This window comes from Nerophis lumbriciformis, linkage group LG16 (genome assembly GCF_033978685.3).
Source record: "Nerophis lumbriciformis linkage group LG16, RoL_Nlum_v2.1, whole genome shotgun sequence".
Lineage (NCBI taxonomy): Eukaryota > Metazoa > Chordata > Actinopteri > Syngnathiformes > Syngnathidae > Nerophis > Nerophis lumbriciformis.
Window position 1 is genome coordinate 38321260 of NC_084563.2, and position 23503 is coordinate 38344762.

The 23503-nt window shown below is 40.9% G+C and overlaps 1 protein-coding gene across 7 annotated transcripts in view; it reads right to left on the reverse strand.

Moving 5' to 3' along the window:
• LOC133617249 (sodium channel and clathrin linker 1-like) overlaps positions 1 to 23503 on the reverse strand; it is a 129876-nt gene that overhangs the window by 79417 nt on the left and 26956 nt on the right. For all 7 annotated transcript variants that reach the window (XM_061977124.2, XM_072914927.1, XM_072914922.1 and 4 more), the window contains 5 exons: positions 6020 to 6102; positions 5774 to 5948; positions 5587 to 5679; positions 1289 to 1360; positions 1082 to 1156 (listed from right to left, as the gene is read on the reverse strand). In XM_061977124.2, coding sequence (XP_061833108.2) covers positions 1082 to 1156; positions 1289 to 1360; positions 5587 to 5679; positions 5774 to 5948; positions 6020 to 6102 — 498 coding nt within the window. The remainder of the gene's footprint in view (positions 1 to 1081; positions 1157 to 1288; positions 1361 to 5586; positions 5680 to 5773; positions 5949 to 6019; positions 6103 to 23503) is intronic.

The window sequence follows — 23503 nt, forward strand, 5'->3', positions numbered from 1 at the left end:
TTCAGTAGTGTTTATAAGAGTGTTTCAGTAGTGTGTATAAAAGAACATTTCAGTTGTTTATGTGAGAGCATTTCAGTAGTGTATGTAAGAGCATTTCAGTAGTGTTTATAAGAGTGTTTCAGTAGTGTGTATAAAAGAAAAAGATTTCAGTTGTTTATGTGAGAGCATTTCAGTAGTGTATGTAAGAGGTAATTCTGAATAATGTCCCTAACGGCCCCTCATATATATTATCTGGCGTTTTGTTTCGCATTATGCAAAAGCAACTTTTCTTACCTTCTGGTACCTGCTGATCTGTATTTGGCATCTGCATAAATCCTGAAAAATTTTGCGCGTCCACCTTTGTAGTCCGTGCCTACACGTAGTCGATAAGCTTCTTCTATTCCTTTATCTTCTTGTTATGTGGAATTCATCCTCCGCTGTTGCCATTTGTAATATAAAGTAGTGTGAAGTTCTTACTTATATCTGTCAGTAAACTTGCCATGAAAGCGCTAAAACATACCGGTGTTGTGAGTTTACATAATACACCCAAGGAACTTTAGTTATTAGAGAGTTACGGTCGGACGTTTTTTTACGGTTTTTCCTTGTTGTTGTTTCCGAATGAGGAGAGGCTGCTCTGTTATTGATTTAAGTAAAGTCTGAAAGTCATTAAAACAGTTAGCTCCATCTTTTGACACTTCTTCCACTCCCGGCCTAGCACGCTACACTGGTACAAGAAAGATGACGGGGAGAAAACGCTGCCGAAGATGAGCCACGTAAATAGGACCGCCCACAAAACGGCGCATCCGGAAGCGACTGTCAGAAAGTGGCTTGAAGATGATCTGTAAAACATAATCTATGCAACATTTTTACCAAAGAACCACCATTACATGTAATGTAGACCACAATGAAGTGTTTTCAATTTATAAAAAAATAAAATAATATGACTCCTTTAATGCACCCTTTAATCCAGTGTGCCTTATATATGAAAAAAGATTGAAAATAGCCCATTCATCGGCAGTGCGCCTTATAATCCGGTGCGCCCTATGGTCCAGAAAATACGGTACATAAAAAAAATATACGTGGTCTTTCACGGCATCCTAACCTTGTCCAATTCTTTCTGTAGAGCTTTTCTCTCATGCTTCAACCTCTCAATGTGAGAGTCTTTGACTGCACACTTCTAGAGACAGATAGGGGGGAAATATAGAAAGAGTCAGACTGATCTACAGCTTATAGACAGACTGGGAAAAACCAGTAAAGAGGTGCACAACACAGTAAATGACTAAATGGGATCTGTAGGGTGGATTTGTACCATCTGCGAATGGGACAGCTCCTCTGCTATTCCATGGATTCCGATGTTGCACTGTTCACGAACGTTGTCTATCTGTTGAATACACAAGTTTGTTTATATACCACCAGTTTACATCAGAAAGTATCTTAATGCCCTTTACACATGGGACAGGTCTCAAACCACACTGTGTATCATTAAAGAGAAACTGAACCCCATATGTGCAAAAATTTGGCAATGGAAGGAAGGAAAAAACTTCCAACAAAACTGAGGATCTGTGGGGCGGCTATTTGTCTTGACTGGGTGTGTTGAGTTAGAGAAACAGAATAGAGGGACAGAGGGTATATAGAAAGAGTGAAAATAGAATGGAGGGGTTAAGCGACTAGAGAAAGGACAATGTACGGTAATTGAGGGCGGCAGTGGATCAGGAGTTAGCAGATTGTCCAGTAATCGGAGACTTCTAGGTTCAAATCCCGCTTTCTCTGCTCCAGTCACTACTATTGTGTCCTTGGACACTTGTACCTACCTTGCCGCGAGTGCACCTTACATGGTGCATAAAAATAAATCAGATTTTAGGTAGTGGTTGGCCGTTGGTGCTAATTGGCAAAACCATTTCTGTCAGTCTACCCCATGGCAGCTGTGGCTACAAATGTAGCATGACAGCTGTCAGGTTATAATTCATGTGGCCTAAAAGTCCTTTGCTGTGACCAGTCTCTTCTACTTCCACTATGTAGCTGGTTAACTGTGAAAGTAAAGGCCCAAAGGCCATAGATGGAGAGAGAGGCAAAAAATATTATATAGTATGCGCCACACTTACTGTTTGACTTATACCGAGAATTAAGTAAAACATGATTCAAGATTCAAGATTGTTTGTCATATGCACAGTTAAACAGACAGTTTGCCGTACAATGAAAATCTTACTTTGCTAGTCCACCCTTCAACAAGTCACACAGTACTTAGCTAAAAATAAAAAATAAAAATAAAAATGTATATACAAGGCACAGTAAGTAACATAACATTATTGCACATTCTGATTGACAGTCAACAGTATAAATATGGAGGTGACATTTGGTCACAGCAGCAGTTAAAGTGTCTTTAGTGATCAAAGGTGAAAAGTGTCTACAGTGATGGTTCACAGTTCGGGGGTGGTCATGGTAGCTGTCTTTTGTTCAAAAAGACAAAAGTAAAATGGACGGGAGGGGGGAGGGGAGCTAGCATTCACAAGTTAGCATTCACAAGCCTGATGGCCTGTGGGTAGAAACTGTTTGTCAGTCTCGTAGTCCTGGATTTCAGGCTCCTGTATCGTCTGCCTGATGGTAGGAGGCTGAAGAGACTGTGCTGGGGGTGTGTACTGTCCTTTATGATGTTGTGTGCTCTCCTGGTGGCCCTGGTAGAGTACATGTCCTGTAGTGAGGGGAAGGCTGCTCCTGATATGTACTGAGCAGTTTTAATCACTCGCTGGAGTGCCTTCCTGTCCTTAGCAGTGCAGTTTCCATACCAGACCATGATTGAGCTGGTAAGGACACTCTCAACCGTACTTCTATAGAAGTTGCTGAGAATTTTGGGTGGCATGCCACATTTTCTCAGCCTTCTTAGGAAGTACAGTCGCTGCTGGGCTTTCTTTATTGATTGTTGGGTGTTGTGATCCCAGGTGAGGTGCTAGCTGATGTGGGTCCCGAGGAATTTAAAGGTTTTCACCCTGTCCACCTTTGTCCCCCCTATGTACAGAGGTGTGTAGTGGGTACTCCTTCTCTGTGGGTCAATAATCATCTCCTTGGTCTTGTCTGTGTTCAAGGAGAGATTATTATCCTGACACCAGGCCACCAGTTCCGCTACCTCCCTTCTGTATGCTGCCTCAGCTCCCCCGGTGATCAGTCCGACGACCGTAGTATCATCTGCAAACTTGATGATACTGGTGTTGTTCTGGGAGGCCACACAGTCGTGTGTGAAGAGGGTGTACAATAGGGGGCTCAGCACGCAGCCTTGGGGGGTCCCTATGCTTAGAACCTTTGTGCCTGATGTCTGGTTGCCGATTCTGACTGACTGGGGCCGGTTTGTGAGAAAGTTCAGGACCCAGTCACAGAGAGCCGGTGTCAGACCAACAGTGAGGAGTTTAGCAGTGAGTTTTTGTGGGATGACTGTGTTAAAAGCAGAGCTGTAGTCGATGAATAATAGCCTGGCATAGGTGTCCTTGCCCTCTAAGTGGGTGAGGGTGGTGTGGATGACGGTGTTGACTTCATCCTCAGTGGACCGGTTCTGCCGGTAGGCAAACTGTAGAGGGTCCAGTCTGTCTGGGATGGTCTTCTTGATGTGTGACATGACTATCCTCTCGAAGCACTTCATCACTATTGGAGTGAGTGCAACAGGGCGATAGTCATTCAGACAAGTCACAGTGTTTTCCTTTGGCAGGGGCACGATGGTGGTGGTCTTGAAGCAGGTGGGCACAACAGCTTGTGCTAGTGACAAGTTGTATATGTCAGCCAGCTCTGATGAACACACCCTGAGGGCCTGGCCAGGGATGTTGTCTGGGCCGGCTGCCTTCCGTGGGTTTGTTCTCCTCAGAACTGTACGTACCTCTGCTGTTGTCACAGTGAGTGGTGGGTCCTGCGTGCGTTCCGTGGTCAGAACCCCTCTCTGTTGGTTGGTGTTGAGGACCTCGAAGCGGGCGTAGAACTCATTCAGCTCATCTGGCAGTGAGCGTTGGCTGTTTGTGACCCCCCTGCTCCCCTGCTTGTAGTCTGTGATGTTTTGCAGGCCTTGCCACATGCGCCGGGAATCTGCGGTGGAGTAGAATCCCTCCAGCTGTATTGTCCCTTGGCCTCGCTGATGGATTTACGCAGGTCATATCTGGCCATCTTGTAGTCCTCAGCGTTGCCTGAGACAAATGCAGTAGAGCGGGCATGTAGCTTGGACCGAACATCACAGTTAATCCAGGGTTTTTGGTTTGGGTATATTTTGTATTGTTTTGTGGGCACAATGTTTTCCACACATGTGCTGATATAGCCAGTTACACTAGAAGCATATTTCTCTATGTCCACAGTACCGTCATCCCTCTGAGCAGCAGTTTTGAACATGTCCCAGTTTGTACTCCCAAAGCAGTCCTGAAGCACTAGTTCAGTGTCTTCATTCCACACTTTAACAGTTTTTCTCACTGGGTGGGCTTGCTTGAGGCGCTGTCTGTACGCTGGATATAGAAAAGCTGAGATGTGATCAGATAGTCAAAAGTGTGGTCTGGGTACAGCCTTGTAGGCTCCCCTCACGTTGCAATATACTTGGTCCAAAATGTTTTTTTCCCTCGTAGGAAAGTTCACAAACTGATGGTATTTCGGGAGGACACTCTTTAGGTTGCGGTGGTTAAAATCCCCAGCGACCATGAACGCAGCATCGGGGTGTGCGGTCTCTTGTTTACTGATGACGTCATGCAGCAGCTTTAGCGCTGTAGTGGAGTCCGCCCGTGGAGGGATGTAAACAGACAGTATAAACACTGCACTAAACTCCCTTGGCAGATAAAAAGGTCTGCATTTCACCATCAAAAACTCAATGTTGTCCGAGCAGTGTCTTTCAACCACCTGTACGTCCGAGCACCAGCGGTTACTCACGTAAACACAGACGCCGCCGCCTCTCGCCTTTCTTGAGGCCTTTGTCCGGTCTCCACGGTAGACTGAGTGCGTTGCTAGCTGGATAGCAGAGTCTGGGATGTTGTCAGAAAGCCAGGTTTCCGTGAAAATAAGAGCACAGCATTCTCTCAGTTCACGCTGGGATGTAAGCCTGCTTCTCAGCTCATCCAGCTTGTTGTCGAGCGAGCGCACGTTAGCTAGCAGCAGGCTAGGTAGTGGTGGTCGTGTAGCTCTAGCCTTTAGCCTAGCATGTAGCCCCGCTCTCTTGCCCCGCCGCCTTGTTGTAGTTTTGTGATTAGCTGGCTCTCGTCGTAGCAGAGAGTTGAAGTCCGGCAGACTATAAGTGAGCTCATGGTGAGCTTTTCCAATGTCCAGAAGTGCATCTCTGTTATAACTCACTGTTGCGTGCAAAAACTTTGCATTTAGGATGCAAATTAGTACTATAATAAATAAAAAACGTAAATGTTGTCGGGAGGACGACGCAAAGACGCCATCTTGCACATGACCGTAAAAAGCAAGGTACCTACCAAACAGAGAGGATGGCGAAACATTGCACCCCTACGTTTGGACAAACAACCATTCACATTGTCACACCGCAAACGCCAGAGTAAAGCCAAGCAAGGACGAGGTACTCTTCACACAGTTAGAGCCGCATTTAAACCCAGAACCACACTGCCGCCAAGAAACACATAAGAAAGAAAATACCTCCAGCCTGGTGCGGATTGCAGCTTCCTGGATCAACTGCTGGATGGCCTTGTCTTTGTTTCCCAGACTTTCTGCCTTCTCCCCTACTACAGTCTAAAAGAGTCAATGCCAAGTGTAACAAAAAGAGGTGAAGACTCAGCACTGGTCATAAGGTTAGGATTCGAAGAGGAGAGTAACAAATACAGACCTTAGCCCCATCCTGCTTCTGCAGCAACAGCACTTCAGCCACTTGCATTCTCTCATGGACTTTATAAGCCTCATACTTTTCCTGCCCCAGTGCAGAACATTGGGCCTGGAGGGTTCCCCTCTGTATCTCCCACAGAGGTTGCTCTTCAGAAGCACTTATTGGCCAAGCTCTTGGTCTAAGCAGGTGAAAAAATCAAACTCTTACCTGGGATGAATTTATCTACTTCATTATCTACTTCATGCTCACTTTTCCTCTTGCTGGCTGAAGATCCACTGACGCTGTTGAAGTTCTTTCTCTTCACGGCGATGAGGCTCTGCTACATCTTCTTCCTAAAAACACACATTTTATTAAAGCCATCTTGCAATGAATGATTTGTGAATAAAAGGTTGTAAATTCATTTGTATTTAATTGAAGGAAATAAATATAAGCAGCAAGCGTTCTGACCCCCATAAACCCTAAGGGAATGACAACTTTCTTGGATGGTATTAGGATACGAAGGATTAGGGTAAAATTTCAGAGGTATTTATTTTTACCAGAACTAACGCCAAAGGGGTTAGGATCTAACTACTTGTATCCGAGAAAGTCCTAAATATCAGACTCACACAAAAAGGACTTAATCCCAGTAGGTCCCAGGGTTCCGCCAAAAGGGCCAGCTCACCCTTAAGGGTCTCAGGGCTACACCAACTCAAACCAAACCCTAATTGTCCCTGGGTTTCGCCAAAAAGAACTGAATCCTAAAGGTCCCGGTGGACTTAAAAAGTCGGGAACTTGCCCAAAGAGTATTGAGGGGCCAATTTTGGGTAGATTTCAGATTTTTTGTGACCCCTCTAAGTACAAATGGGAGCTACCTGGACCCCACCAGCATGCAATTTATGAAAAAATGACAGCACGTCTAAAGAAATGAATCGTGGTCCTTCAGAAAAGTACCTCCTGATCTTTTATGTGCATAAAAGACGCGTGACAAAATGATGACCAAATACCTCAGGATCAAGATTGTTGGCATGGAAGGCCATTAACAAGAAGCTTGGTGACAAATATACCACTGCTGATGCCGTACTTTGGAAGTGGCAGAAATACAAGATAACAGTCAATCGCCCTCACCGTGGAACTTCTTGCAAGATTTCATCTGGTGAGGTAAGGCTGATTGAGAGAAAGGTGAGGTACCCACCCAGAATTACAGGGAATAACTGGTTAATCTCAAGGAGGGGTGCCCCAAACACAAATGAGACCATTGGCCACTCACTTTGCAGTGTCTGAAAGGTCCCACTGCATAAGAAGACACATGTTCTGGCCCGTCTGAAGTTTGACACTCAATGTGAGACGTGAGACTGTAATGTGGTCAGATAAGACCAAAATACAGCTCTTTAGCATAACATTTTTTACTGAAAATATTATGCTTTAGGGCTGTTTTTCTGCGAAGTGCACAGGAAGACTTGGTCAAAAGGATGATGTACGAGGCCAATGTACTGTACAATCTTGGAAGACAACCTCCAGTACTCAGCCAGAACACCAACGATGAGTCATTGATTGGTGTTCCAAACAAAATAAATGGCCAAAGAAACAAAGAAGTGGCTGAAAGGAATCCTCAATCACCAATCGCCTAACCATTATGTAACCGAATTTATTAACAGAGCAGATTTAATTTTACAAACAGTATAATTTACTGTCTTTATTGACCTTTGTTTTTATCAGCTGCGCAACACTTTGTAGTTCTCTGGTCAGTTCCTCTGTTTTGGCTGTGGCAGTTATCAGATCATCTTTAGTTTTTCTGTGGCACACAGAGAACACAACATTAGCGTAGTTTCCTTTGAGTCCATACAAAGTCACTCTAAAGCCCCTGAACAGGAGGTCCTCGGTCTACGTATGAGTTCCAGTCCAAGGACGCCTATTTTTCTAGTGTAAGACAACTTAAATAATAGCTAAATTAACCCCTAAGTTAGTCACATTGTACTCGGAACATATTAAGTAATGTCCTGTGATATTTGAATGTTTTATTAAAGTTAAGTATAAAAAAATAGCTTACCTAGGAGTAATAAGGAACAAGTATGTAAAGTTAAAGTTACAAATTTCACCACACCTCGTGTGTGTGTGCCAATCATTGGTACTTGTACTTGTAGTATTGCGTTGAGTTTTTCTTGCCCTGATGTGGGATCTGGATGTCGTTGTGGCTTGTGCAGCCCTTTGAGACACTTGTGATTAAGGGCTATGTAAATAAACTTTGATTGAATAATTGATTGAATGTTTCTCTTCTTGTAGTTTCCGTCATAGATGATGAAAACTGGCAGATGATCACTGATGTTGGATATTACCAGACCACTCGTGGTATTGTCGTCAAAATCATGAGTAGAATTATTATCAATAAGTGAGGCGCTGTGCCCTGAGATTCTGCTTGGCCTTGTAATCTTGACATATAAACTCAAGCTATACATTGTGTCAATAAAGTAATCTATGGGCTTTTGTTTGTTAGGGTTCAAGAGATCAATGTTGAAGTCACCACATGAGAAAGTTTGTTTTTGACTGATTTCAGTAAATGTTGCCTTAATCCAGATCTCAAACATATATCAATGTTTGACTTTGTTGATCTATATATACAACGTTTGTGCTTTTTTCATGACATATTTAAATGTTTATACATTTTAAGAAATGATTAATAGCTATGCATATGTATGGATATGTGCATGTGTGTGGATATATACATATTGTGGAGCATCACAATACCTCCGAAACAGGTGAGACTAAGCAGAGGGCCAGCCATCACAATGAAAGCATGCACCAGGCGGTCAAACTACACCAACCTCTAGGTGTGGTCATTGAAGGCAAGTATATCCCTAATTTTATTCTCAATCAGGCTGATGTGTGGCCACCTGCCCCAAGGCAGTTGTGTCAGGTTGGCAATCACTGTGTTTGATTTAAATAGCACCTCAGTGTATGACTCATTGTGTGGCTGGCTCCCTGCTGGGAAAGGTCTGCTCCCATCGGGCGGTAAGTGTGTTGCTCCACTGAAATATAGTTTGTAAATTAGTCTGCTAAATGTGTAATATGTTGGATTCATTGATTGCTGTGATTTATTGAACTTTGCACTGATCAGAGATTTCTCTGCTCTATGCTGCAGGCAATTTAGGGGACCTGATCAAGGCATGAAAAATGCAATAATTTGTTTTGTTTCAATTGAAGCCCCAATCGGGAGAACTTTAATTTAACCTGCATTCAGAAAAGTGACTGAATAAACCAACGCTGCTGCGTTTGAACATTAACAGAACTTTCTCTGGGAGGTTGGTTTGGGAATGCACATCACAATATATATAGATACATATCTTCTTTTTTATATTTCTTTACTATTTATATTACTAAATTATTGTGTATGCACCTTAGGGGATCTGCTCCAATTTCGTTGTTCTTTAAACCTGTTCACTGTAATAATGACAATAAAACTCTACTCTAATGACATATTTTTTACCACTTTGTAGTTTAGGTTCTTCATCACCTACTCCTTCTCCGTTCTTGTTGGTTCTGTTGATATAATTTAGTTCATATCCTTCCAGGTCAAAATCCATTCCATGTTTCTGAGATAGCGATAACTTTGAAGGTTTTGTCGATTGTTCCATAAAATGCTTCAAGTTGTTGTAGTTTGCATGCAAACTTCTGCTGTTTAAGTGAATAATTTGTTGTCTATTTTAATGTTTCTGTTATATTGTTTATCTGTATAATAAAAACAATTATTCCTGTTGTGAATTTTCTTTTTTTTATCTGGATCTATGTCCTTATATAATTCCAGACTATTGTAATCTATGCTGCTAAAGCAGGGGTGTCAAACTCAAATACAGAGTGGGCCAAAATGTAAAACTGAACAAAGCCGCGGGCCAAGGTTGAACAAATTAACCTTTTAATAGGGACCCAAACAAGTTTTGCTTTGAATATTGAACAAGCAAGGCTTATATAACCTTATAGTGACATGCAAAATCCAGTTTCAAATAATAATAATTTTAAAAAAATATCAATGGCATATCAAATACAATTTAAATAAAAATTGAATGCCTCTTTTCTATTTACAGCCTCAACATTAACTTTTTCCACAGGCTAATACATTTTAAAATAAAATAACAATGAATAAACCAACCATTCAGGTTTGTTTATGATCCTTTAAACTGCTCAGTTTGCAACACACTGATCTAATCTGATGTGCCCAAGCCAGATACCTGGCATCTTTTCTTGAATGCTAGTTCATTAATGTCGGGGCTCAGGCTTTGAGCTGAGGCAACCTTCATTATCGAACAAAGGTGTTCATCAGTCATTATATCTTGTAGTTCACCCGTACCATTCTTGGGGGCGTGCCTTAAAGGCACTGCCTTTAACGTCCTCTACGAGCTGTCGTCACGTCCGCTTTTCATCCATTCTAACAACGTGCCAGCCCAGTCACAAGATATGAGCGGCTTCTGTACACACACACAGGTGAATGCAACAGCGATACAGGTTACACTGAGGGTGGCCGTATAAACAACTTTAACACTGTTAGAAATATACGCCACACTGTGAATCCACACCAAACAAGAATGATAAACACATTCCGGGAGAACATCCGCACCGTAACACAACATAAACACAACAGAACAAATACCCAGAACCCTCTGCAGCACTAACTCTTCCGGGACGCTACAAAATACACTCTAGTGTTAATTTGATATCGCCTCAAGGGCCAAGTGAAATTACACGGCGGGCCAATTTTGTGGGCTCTATTGATAACCTCACTAACAAATTTAACGACGCCCTGCGCGAAACCATTGATAGTATAGCAACGCTAAAGCTAAAAAGGGCCCCTAAAAGGTGTACCCCATGGTTTACAGAAGAAACTAGAGCTCTTAAATTATCATGTAGAAAGCTGGAATGCAAATGGCGCGCGACTAAACTTGGTTTTCCATCAAGCATGGAGTGATAGTTTAATAATTTATAAACGCATGCTTTAGCTAAAGCTAAATACTACTCAAATCTCATCCGCCTAAAAAAAACGATCCTAAATATTTGTTCAGTACAGTAGCATGGCTAACCCAACAAGGGACTCCTCCTAGTAGCTCCACCCACTCGGCAGATGACTTTATGAATTTCTTTAATAAGAAAATTGAACTATAAGGAAAGGAGATTAAAGACAACGCATCCCAGCTACAACTGGGTTCAATTAAGACAGATACGACTGTATATATACGATGGATATTGCCCTCCAAAATAGTCTCTCTTTTTGATGAAATAACATTAGAAGAATTGCTACGGTGTGTAAATGGGATAAAAAAAACATGTTTACTTGACCCTCTTCCTGTGAAACTTATCAAGGAGCTTTTTGTAATATTAGGTCCATCAGTGCTAAATATTATAAACTTATCACTTTCCTCTGACACTGTTCCCCTAGCATTCAAAAAAGCGGTTATTCATCCTCTGCTCAAAAGACCTAACCTCGATCCTGACCTCATGGTAAACTACCTTCCGTTTATTTCGAAAATCCTTGAAAAAATTGTTGCACAGCAACTAAATGAACACTTAGTGTCTAACAATCTCTGTGAACCTTTTCAATCCGGTTTCAGGGCAAATCACTCTACGGAGACAGCCCTCGCAAAAATGACTAATGATCTATTGCTAACGATGGATTCTGATGCGTCATCTATGTGGCTGCTTCTTGATCTTAGCGCTGCTTTCGATACCGTCGATCATAATATTTTATTAGAGTGTATCAAAATACGTATTGGTATGTCAGACTTAGCCTTGTCTTGGTTTAACTCTTATCTTACTGACAGGATGCAGTGCGTCTCCCATAACAATGTGACTTCGGACTATGTTAAGGTAACGTGCGGAGTTCCCCAGGGTTTGGTTTTTGGTCCTGCACTCTTCAGCATTAAATGCTGCCGCTAGGTGACATCATACGCAAATACGGTGTTAGCTTTCATTGTTATGCTGATGACACCCAACTCTACATGCCCCTAAAACTGACCAACACGCCGGATTGTAGTCAGCTGGAGGCGTGTCTTAATGAAATTAAACAATGGATGTCCGCTAACTTTTTGCAACTCAACGCTAAGAAAACGGAAATGCTGATTATCTAGACACCGACACCTATTTATTAATACCACCTTAAGATTTGACAACCAAACAATTACACAAAGCGACTCGGTAGAGAATCTGGGTAATATCTTCGACCCAACTCTCTCATTTGAGTCACACATTAAGAGTGTTACTAAAACGGCCTTCTTTCATCTCCGTAATATCGCTAAAATCCGTTCCATTTTGTCCACTAGCGACGCTGAGATCATTATTCATGCGTTCGTTACGTCTCGTCTCGATTACTGTAACGTATTATTTTCGGGTCTCCCTATGTCTAGCATTAAAAGATTACAGTTGGTACAAAATGCGGCTGCTAGACTTTTGACAACAAGAAAGTTTGATCATATTACGCCTATACTGGCTCACCTGTAGGAGAGTCCCTACATCTGCGGTCCTCTCCAAGGTTTCTCATTGTCCCATTTGGTTGAGTTTTTCCTTGCCCTGATGTGGGATCTGAACTGAGGATGTCGTTGTGGCTTGTGCAGCCCTTTGAGACACTCGTGATTTAGGGCTATATAAATAAACATTGATTGATTGATTGATTAAACAACAGAATAAGTGATTAATACATTTTAACAGAAGTGTAGATAGAACATGTTGAAAGAGAAAGTAAGCAGATATTAATAGTAAATTAACAAGTAGATTAATCATTCCTTTTCTACCACTTGTCCCTCATAATGTTGACAAAATAATAGAATGATAAATGACACAATGTTACTGCATGTCAGCAGACTAAATTAGGAGCCTTTGTTTGCTTACGAACTAATAAACGACAAGTTGTGTTGTATGTTCACTATTCTATTTAAGGACAAAACTGCAGTAAGAAACATATGCTTAATGTACCGTAAGATTTTTTGTTAAAATAAAGCCAATAATGCAATTTTTGTGGTCCCCTTTATTTAGAAAAGTATCGAAAAGTACCAAAAAGTATCGAAATAGTTTTGGTACCGGTACTAAAATATTAGTATTGGGACAACATTAGTCTAAATGTGTTTTTTTTATACTGTTATATACTTTGTACATTGCGAGCATTAGCGTCTGTCGTCTGTTTCCTCTTCATCCGCAGTGTTTGAAGGTTGCAGAAGGAGTGCTGAGTGCCAGATTAGCTTTGTAGATGTGGCCATGTTGATGGCTCATAACCATAATTGCCAACCCTCCCAATTTTCCCGGGAGACTCCCGAATTTCAGTGCCCCTCCCGAAAATCTCCCGAGGCAACCATTCTCCCGATTTCCAACCGGACAATAATATTGGGGGAGCGCCTTAAAGGCACTGCCTTTAGCGTCCTCTCTCACCTGAAACCTTCACCCCTTAACAGCCGCATGCTGTCCAGGCGTCCGCTTTTCCTCCATATTAACAGAGTACCGGCCCAGTCACACAATAATGTAGCGTTGGACGGGTTTAATAATGGTCTTTACTCGTAGATGTCAAAAAATGCTGACACGTCGTGTGATTCTCTAACTGGTTTAATAATAACGCATGGCATACTTGGTCAACAGCCATACAGGTCACACTGACGGTGGCCGTATAAACAACTTTAACACTGTTACAAATATGCGCCACACTGTGAACCCACACCAAACAAGAATGACAAACACATTTCGGGAGAACATCCGCACCGTAACACAACATAAACAGAACAGAACAAATACCCAGAATCCCTTGCAGCACTAACTCTTCCGGGACGCTACAATAGCATCTACGCCTTTTGGAGCTTAGTGCACAACTGCACACACAACAAAGAGACGAAGCAGAAGAACGAAGAAGCGACATGGCGACTACGAGTAAGAAGAAATATGCTTGCAAGTTCCAAAATGATTGGAAAAAATAATTTCATTTCATCCAGAAAAGCTCGAAGGGGAAGGGGTATGCTGCCTGCACCTCAACCCCGCCCCCCCCACCCCGCAAATTCGGAGGTCTCAAGGTTGGCAAGTATGCTCATAACTCCCCTGTGACTTAATTCCCAGCTCAGACTTCCAATTTATGAGGTTAGTGGAACGTGCCATAACTCTCCACAATAACATTGCTATTTCAATTACCCAATCACACACACGATAAAACACATGAAAGTGCACTTGCCAAAAAAACACGATGGCCGCATATTCAAAATGGCTGCCTACTACATGTAATGGTCACTTTTGCTGTTTCCATTGAGTGGTTGCTAGGCAGGTTTGACTGTATATTATATGTGGTGTATTTAATTACCTGAGCCGTCTGTGTAGCTCCTCTATGTTTTCATTCTGCTCTGGCACTGCCTTTAAAAGCTGCTCCTTATTCTATGTGTGACAATAAATACATGACTAGAACCATTGAAATCTAAAATGTCCTTTATGTCATATTTTTTTTAAAGTTGTGGATTTTGTAGGAATCACGTGGATCCATTGATTTCTCACTACCAAGCCAATGACGCACAAAACCTGACATTTGCGGTCACACGTTCATGTACACTTATCATGAACATGAATGTCATTCATTTTGGTTCTTAAATCATTGATTTCAGGGAGTTTTCAAAGTGTGTCTTGGGTCTCCACTAAATTTTGTACTTTTATAGACACCGATCGAATTCCATCGTTACTACCGGGTTACCGATTGCCATAAAATCAAATGGTACAATATTTTGATTCCTTTGTCGCACATGAAGTCAGATCCGGTTGCAGACTCAGCACTGACTCAAGCACTTGGCGAGGAAACAAGCACTCAGAGCGGACTATCTCTTGGTAATGTTGTCATTTTTTATGCCAAAAAAAGCAAGCATGCCTGATAGAAAGCGCTCAAAAGGAAAGCTCAACCTTTCAAAATGTGCTACTCCATGCTATGTAGGCGCGGCTGATTAGCATTGAAAAAATATATATTTTTATGACACCCAAATGGGGTAATGATAAAGACACAAGCACAATACTTACAGTATAAACACTAGATAGGACTCAACAAACCACAAGACTGGCACATTTAACTAAATAGCAAAGACTGCTTCCTAGCTAGGCACCATATTGTGGCCTATAGCCCATCTAAAGTCTTGGAATTGCAACTGCATGTAAACTCTATCATACAAGGGTGACACACAAAAAAGCGTTCATCACCTAAACTTGAATAACTTTTGAAATAATTATTTAATTATTTTTATTTTTCAGATTCACCAAGAAGAATTAATGTTCTAAAAGTTTAGAAAATTTCAACTTCGAGATGCCATGGACAACTACTGAACAAAAGGCATTTATAGTTGAGGCCTATTTTCGGCTGAATTCTATCCACGCAACTCAATTGTAATTCAAAGAACGATTTGGATGTCGTGAATTTCCTGCCCACACAATGATCTACAGATGGGTCAACAAGTTCCGAACCCATGGGACTGTTAATAACCTCAATCGTAAAGATACTAACAGACAATCACACTCTGGATGACCGAAACCATCAAGGACACCACAGAACGTTGATGCAGTCAGAGACTCTGTTGTTCGCAGCCCACGCAAGTCTGTGCGTCGACGAAGTCAGGAGCTTGGAATGAACCGGGAGTTTGTGCGGAGAATTTTGATCGCAGATCTCGACCTCTATCCTTACAGGATACAGATTAAACAAAAGCTTACACCTGCCGACATGAGGAAACGAGTGATCATGTGCCAGTGGTTTTGCGATAAGATTGACGCTGCGCCAGACTTCCTTGACAATGTCTGGTTTTCGGATGAGGCACATTTTCTGCTGTCAGGTCATGTGAACTCTAAGAACAACATCTTCTGGGGTAGCACACCCCCTGAGTACTGTCTGCAAAGGCCATTACACTCTGTCAAGTGCACTGCATGGGTCGCCATCTCCAAACATGGCATCATTGGACCATTCTGGTTCAAGGACGACAACCGGCGGTTTGTGACAATCAACACCGAGCGATATGTTCAGGTGCTTGGCAAATTCTGGACAGCACTTGGTCGACGAAGAGGGGTCGTCAGGGACCTCCAGTGGTTCCAGCAGGATGGTGCCACCGCCCACACCTCAAACGAATCATTGACATGGCTACAGCAGTTTCCCTGACGGACTGATCAGCCTCAGGTGTGCCGCATTCACCGGACTTGAACGCCCCAGGTTTTTATCTGTGGGGATACCTTAAGGACAGGGTGTATGGCAACAACCCCCAGACTATCTCTGATCTGAAAGCAGCAAACACAGCAGCAATAAGAGCGATCCCAAGGGAAGAATGTGGGAGGGTCATCGAGAACTTTGCCCGCCGGATCCAAATGTGCTTGCAGCAACAGGGAGCTCATTTAGAGCACATTTTTTGAGGGCCAGTTAAACAAAGAGTTTTTGTGGTACAGACTTGAAACTTTAGAGATGTCTGCTACATAGACTTAACCTAATGTCATACTTGCCAACCTTGAGACCTCCGATTTCGGGAGGTGGGGGGTTAAGAGGGGAGGAGTATATTTACAACTAGAATTCACCAACTCGAGTATTTCATATATATATATATATATATATATATATATATATATATATATATATATATATATATATATATGTATGAAATACTTGACTTTCAGTGAATTCTGGCTATATATATATATTTATTTATTTTATTATATATATAAATAAAAGAAATACTTGAATTTCAGTGTTCATTTATTTACACATATACACACACATAACCAGAGGTGGGTAGAGTAGCCAGAAATTGTACTCAAGTAAGAGTACTGTTACTTTAGAGATTTATTACTCAAGTAAAAGTAAGGAGTAGTCACCCAAATATTTACTTGAGTAAAAGTAAAAAGTATGTTGTAAAAAAACTACTCAAGTACTGAGTAACTGATGAGTAACATACACACACATATCATATATATATATATATATATATATATATATATATATATATATATATATATATATATATATATATATACACACACACACACACATATATACATATATATATATACACACACACACATATATATATATATATATATATATATATATATATATATATATATATATATATATATATATATATATATATATATATATATATACACATACATTGATATATACAGTATATAATTTATATATATTTTTTTTGCCGTTTTTGTTTACATGTTAATAGTGTTTTAATGAATATACATGCATGTTTAACACATATAGATTCCTTTCTTTCATGAAGACAAGAATATAAGTTGGTGTATTACCTGATTCTGATGACTTGCATTGATTGGAATCAGACAGTAGTGATGACAAACGTCCACATTTTCAAACGGAGGAGAAAAAAAGTTCCTCCTTTCTGTCTAATACCACATGAAAGTGGTTGGTTTTTGGCATCTTATATGTCCAGCTTCCATATTCGTTTTTATACACTTTACAAGAAATACATTGGCGGCAAACTCCGTAGCTTGCTAGCTTGTTTGCGCAGGCTTTCGGAGACTCTTATTTTGAAAGCGCAGGCGCGATGGAGCGGCACTTTTATTGTGAAGACAGGAACTGTGCAGTCAGTCTTTAGGCTTTTGAAATAAAAAATGGTCTTTTTTCCTTCACACTTTTGATTGATTGATTGGAACTTGTATTAGTAGATTGCACAGTACAGTACATATTCCGTACAATTGACCACTAAATGGTAACACCCCAATAAGTTTTTCAACTTGTTTAAGTCAGGTCATGTGACCCCTGGCTCTGTTTGATTGGTCCAACGTCACCAGTGACTGCATCTGATTGGTGGAACGGAGTGAACGTCACCAGTGACTGTATTTGTTGAAACGCAGGCACTATGAAGGTCTGTCTGACAGACCAAAACAAACAAAGCGTGCATTAACAGATCGATAAAAATTAGTAGCGAGTAGCGAGCTGAATGTAGATAAAAGTAGCGGAGTAAAAGTAGCGTTTCTTCTCTATAAATATACTGAAGTAAAAGTAAAAGTATGTTGCATTAAAACTACCGTACTCTTAGAAGTACAATTTATCCCAAAAGTTACTCAAGTAGATGTAACGGAGTAAATGTAGCGCGTTACTACCCACCTCTGCACATAACACTCATCTACTCATTGTTATATTTGAAAGTACAATGCAATACAATTCCGGGGCAATGGCACCTATCAAATACACAGTAATGAAAACACAGTTGTTCTACTAACTGTACTGTGTGTTAGAGAGTAGCGTATGTGTGTGTGTGGCCCTTTAATAGGTGACAGCATGTGAGGTGAGTGACGTCAGTGAGTGTGTGGGCGAGAGAAGAGAGGGAGCGGGGTAGTGTGAGTGCGGGGAGGGACTAGTTGGTTTTGTGTTGGATTGGCTGTGTAAGCAATCAATAAAGCAAGATTTGCAACTAATCGCTGGACTCATCATTCACCGTAAAGTCGTCCGCTGTGGAGACACACTGCCGGGTAAGGTGAAGGGTGTTGCCCCGAGCATACATCGGCCCTGGAGAAGTGTCTCCCCTGCGCTCTTCGACTACGGTCTCGTTCTTCTGCTTCGTCTCCTTGTGTGCGCACACTGGACTCAGGTCCGCATGGAGCTGGAGGGGGCGTGGCCTACAGCTCCGGCTGAATTCCGGGAGATTTTCGGGAGAAAATTTCTTCCGGGAGGTTTTCGGGAGAGGCGCTGAATTTCGGGAGTCTCCCGGAAAATCCGGGAGGGTTGGCAAGTATGCCTAATGTAGCTGAATTTTTGTGTTAATCTAAATAAAATTTTGGAAGTTATTCGATTTTTATTGATGAACGGTTTTTTTGTGTCACCCTAAATGAGACTCACAAGTGTGAGAAAACGCGATATAACAACTGGACAGCACAGCTATTATTATCAGTTCGCTTTTAAATGTAAAAAAAAAAGAGATTTTATTATTAAAACATTTAACATCAACATTTACACACGGACACACACTTTTAATTACCTAATTAGTTAGTTTGTTAGTAACATAGCTCAAAAAGTTATGGGTGGATTTTCATGAAACTCGCAGGAAATGCCAAAAATCATAAGAAACAAGTGATTCGGTTTTGGTGCTAGTCCGGACTGCTGTCTGGTTGCAGGACCTCTTTACTACTGGGAGGTGGGGCTTGGTGGAGGTATGGGCTCTCTGAGTGCTTTTCTATACACTAAACTACTGTGGTCATGTTCTGCTGTAGGAGATGGTGCTGAGCAACATCAAATTGGATATGTACAATAATTGTCTCTAAAGATAGGATCACTTCATGTTGTCATTTCCCATTTGGCAATGTCGCCCTATATTTGTTAAATTTCTAAACTTTTTGCAATGTCTAATTTCACTTTCACTTTCTTCTTCTGACAAAGTACAGTTTACATAAAATGCGTCTACATTTTCTTCCACTTAACGTAAATACAGTAGTACTGTTTTTGTAGAGTAATAAAAATTGACATTGGCATGTGTCGTTACCACAAAACGTTAAAAGAAACGTGGTAAAAGGAGGACTACTTGTACACAAGCTGGGAACGCCTGCATTTTTTAACATCAGTTCAAACAACTGTACTTAACAACTTGAGTGGGACATATTCCAGACCTTGTTCAAGCGCTGACACATAAATCACACATGACATTCATCCCCATGAATATGTGGCAAAAATATAACCCTTTATAGCAGATATCTCAGCAGGCAAAAAAAACGTTGAGAACTTGTTGAATTAAAAGTCCTGACGTTGAGCAACTCAAACATAACGCTAAGACAACATGCTTTTTGATGACGTTTAACTAACGTTGGGTTTTGACGTTGATTTCACCATTGAATTTTGGTCATTTCCCAACTAATATTCTACAACGCAAATACAACGTCGAGACATGCTTTTTGACGACGTTTAATCGAGGTTGGGTTCTGACATTGAGTTGTGACTAGGGATGTCCCGATCCGATATTTGGATCGGATCGGCCGCCGATATTTGCCAAAAAATGCGTATCGGCAAGGCATGGGAAAATGCCGATCCAAATCCAGTTTAAAAAAAACCTCCGGTCCGTGTTTTCCAACGCACCTATTTAAATAATACATTCCACTTTACTTTTCTGCTGTTCCCTAATTTCCGTTCCGCATTTTCCAGCACACCTTCAACACATCCACAGGTCTGTGGATTCTCACGCAGTTGCTTTTAGCTGCTGGGCCAGTGCTGGCATTACACGACAGGCTCTTCTCACTATTTTTTGTGTCTCCCTCTCACAGACAGCAAGCGCACCTTCTTACACACGTCACATACTGTCACGTCATACGTCACATACGTATACGTCCTCCCCAAGCAGAGAGGTAGCAGCATGGCTAACGTTAGCTGTGATGCTAGCGCAGCCGTGCGAGCAACGCTCCCTCTAAAGTGCGCGCCTGTGCAATTGCGCACGGCAAATCTATGCCACGCACAAAATCAAATAAAAAAATAAGCGCATAACAATTTTTGACACACGGACACGACAGAGAAAACAGTTTTCGTCATCATTGTTCAAATATTGTAACGTCTGTCGAGACGCTTATCTCCATTCGGTGCCACACGTCCACACCATCAAAATGCCGAGGCAAACATTTCCAGATCAACACCGTATGAAAAAATAGTGATTTTTTTAGTTGTGATTTCCTTCTCTTCATGAAAGTTTAAAAGTAGCATATATTAATGCAGTATGAAGAAAACTGTTTTAATGTAGACACATAGAATCATCATACTGCTGCGATTATATGCATCAAGTGTTCATTCAAGGCTAAGGCAAAATATCCACATATATATGGTGTATCGTGACATGGCCTTAAAATATCGCAATATTAAAAAAAGGCCATATCGCCCAGCCCTAGTTCAATGATGCCATTTCTGTTTGTCATGTATAATTTTGTCTATTTTGTGTTTATTCTTGAATAAACAGGTCAGTTTCTTGTTACCAACCATTGTGTATTATTCAAACTCCCCTAATTCAGCTGGCTAGTTGTTATCAAGAGTACTAAAACCCTTTTCAACATGATTCTGACAACTAAGTAGGCTAAATAACTTTAAACTTTAATATATGCTCGGATAGGCCAGTATCGGTCAGTATCGGTATCGGATCGGAAGTGCAAAAACAATATCGGTATCGGATCGGAAGTGCAAAAACGTGGATCGGGACATCCCTAGTTGTGACCATTCAATTTGGGTCATTTCCCAACCAACAACGTGGATCCAACGTTTAACATCAACGCTGTCTCAATTTACAAATACAACTATTTTGCAAAGTTGTTTCAAAGTCAGTTTTAAAGGACATATATGTATAATCAATGCTGTATCAGTGTCTTGTGCCTGCTGGGATATTTCTCACATTTAGCTCACTTCTCACATTTAACACATTTTTCTCACATTTAACACATTTTTCTCACATTTTGTTCATTCTCATCATTTAAGTTTAAATTAAATGTTGATTCTAAATGTTAAATGTAAATCTAAATGTTAACCGTGACTCTAAATCAAGGGTGCCCAAACTTTTTGACTCGGGGGCCGCATTGGGTTAAAACAATTTAGCCTGGGGCCGGGCTGTATATGTATATATATATATAAATAGTACAGGCCAAAAGTTTGGACACACCTTCTCATTCAATGTATTTTCTTTATTTTCATGACTATTTACATTGTAGATTGTCACTGAAGGCATCAAAACTATGAACTATGAAACATGTAGAGTTATGTACTTAACAAAAAAAGGTGAAATGACTGAAAACATGTTTTATATTCTAGTTTCTTCAAAATAGACACCCTTTGCACACTCTTGGCATTCTCTCGATGAGCTTCAACAGGTAGTCACTTGAAATAGTTTTCACTTCACAGGTGTGCCTTATCAGAGTTGAATTTCTTGCTTTATCAATGCGGTTGGGACCATAAGTTGTGTTGTAATGAGAAGGTGTGTCCAAATGTTTGGCCTGTACTGTATATATATCTGCCTTTTTTTTCTTTTCTTTTTTTTTTACTGTAGAAGGAAACATGATAGTTGATTATTTACAAATGAATGCCAATAAAGTTGCCTATTGTTAAAAATGTTAGCTCTAAACGTGTGAGCGTGTATGGTGTGTTGCTTAAAGACATTGTAGAAAACAAGACTATCACTATTGCTTTATTTCCGCGTTTGACAATGCTTTAGATCTGTTAAGAATATGTCCTAAGTGTGAGTTAAATAGCAAAAACGAGATCATTAGTGAGTCTGAATTAAAGTCCTCTTTCCTTCATCTTACTTCATTTTCCATCAAGCTTCTCATCGAGCCAAGACACGCCCACAACTTAAAACGGCGGTGCTGTGTCGTCCAACGAGGAGCAGGAACAAAGATGAAAAAGTAACATTTGTGCAGGATTCGAACCTCTGATCAAATGATCACTATAATTCACACTCACTTATGATCTTCGTTTTACCACTTAGCTCGCAACTAAGACATATTCTTAAGAACCGCTGTTAGTCATCTAATCTTGAAAAAGTAAATAATTAGTGACAAATTACTTCTACCAAAAACGAATTGAGTTAGTAACTCAGTTACCTCATTTTAGTTAGTTGTAGTTAGTTACTCAGCAAAGTCACTGTGATCTTATTTTTCATTTCGTTATTTTATACACTAGCATCTTTAACGTCAAATGTATTTATAATAACTGGTTGAAAAATAAGGACGTACGTAAATAAGTCCATAGTGGCAACAGGCATTCATGAGTTCAGCTTTTTTGTGAGTAACGTTAACGTTATGCCTTTCATGCAACGCGGGGCTGATAATGTGTCTCCGGAACAATTGACTCCGTTTTGAGAGAGAAAACGCACGGTTACCAATTTCGAAATAAACGTAACGGACAGAAATATCTCAGGTTGGTTTCATAATGGATCAATGTAGCCGGGCCCGATAAAGCTATATAAATCTATTTAGATTTGTGTGACGCTTTTGTATAACTAAACGTTATGAAGGTGCTGGAATATTTCATGCTATTATTCAGAGGCAGCCTAAAATGAATCCTTTATTATTCACAAGTTCATTCACATAGTCACATAGTCATTCACATCGACGTCCCACTGGGGTGAGTTTTTCCTTGCCCTTATGTGGGCTCTGTACCGAGGATGTCGTTGTGGCTTGTGCAGCCCTTTGAGACACTTGTGATTTAGGGCTATATAAATAAACATTGATTGATTGATTGATTGATTGATTGACAACAGAAACGTGTACAGTATCTGATTCAGTTCTGATCTGATGAGTTACATGTCTGTGTTATTATTGGTGTATGCTGCATCCCCAATGTCCAGAACATGGTTGCCAGTATGCTGGGTTTTTTCAATAAAATACTGGAAAGGATAGAAATGTAGTTTGCCTCTTTTATCCGATTATTAATCGATCAATCGAAGTAATAATCGACAGATTAATCGATTATCAAATTAATCGTTAGTTGCAGCTCTAATTTCAACGCTCACATTGGCAACGACAGTGAAACCTAGAGAGGCGTGATTGGGAGAAACGGCCGCCCAGATCTAAACTACAGTGGTGTTTTGTTATTGGATTTTTGTGCTCGTCACAGATTATCCACCATGTTCATGTCCATGTGCACTTGGCATCAGGACACCCGAGGCTGCAGTGGTTGTGTGATCAGATTTGCGGTCCCATGTTTTGGACACTTGAGTGAAGAGAGGAGCGGAATTTTCCATCGATCAGCACCTGGTGGTGAGTTGGCTCCGACGGTGGGGAGGATGCCGGTCAGCCCTGGCAGACTCA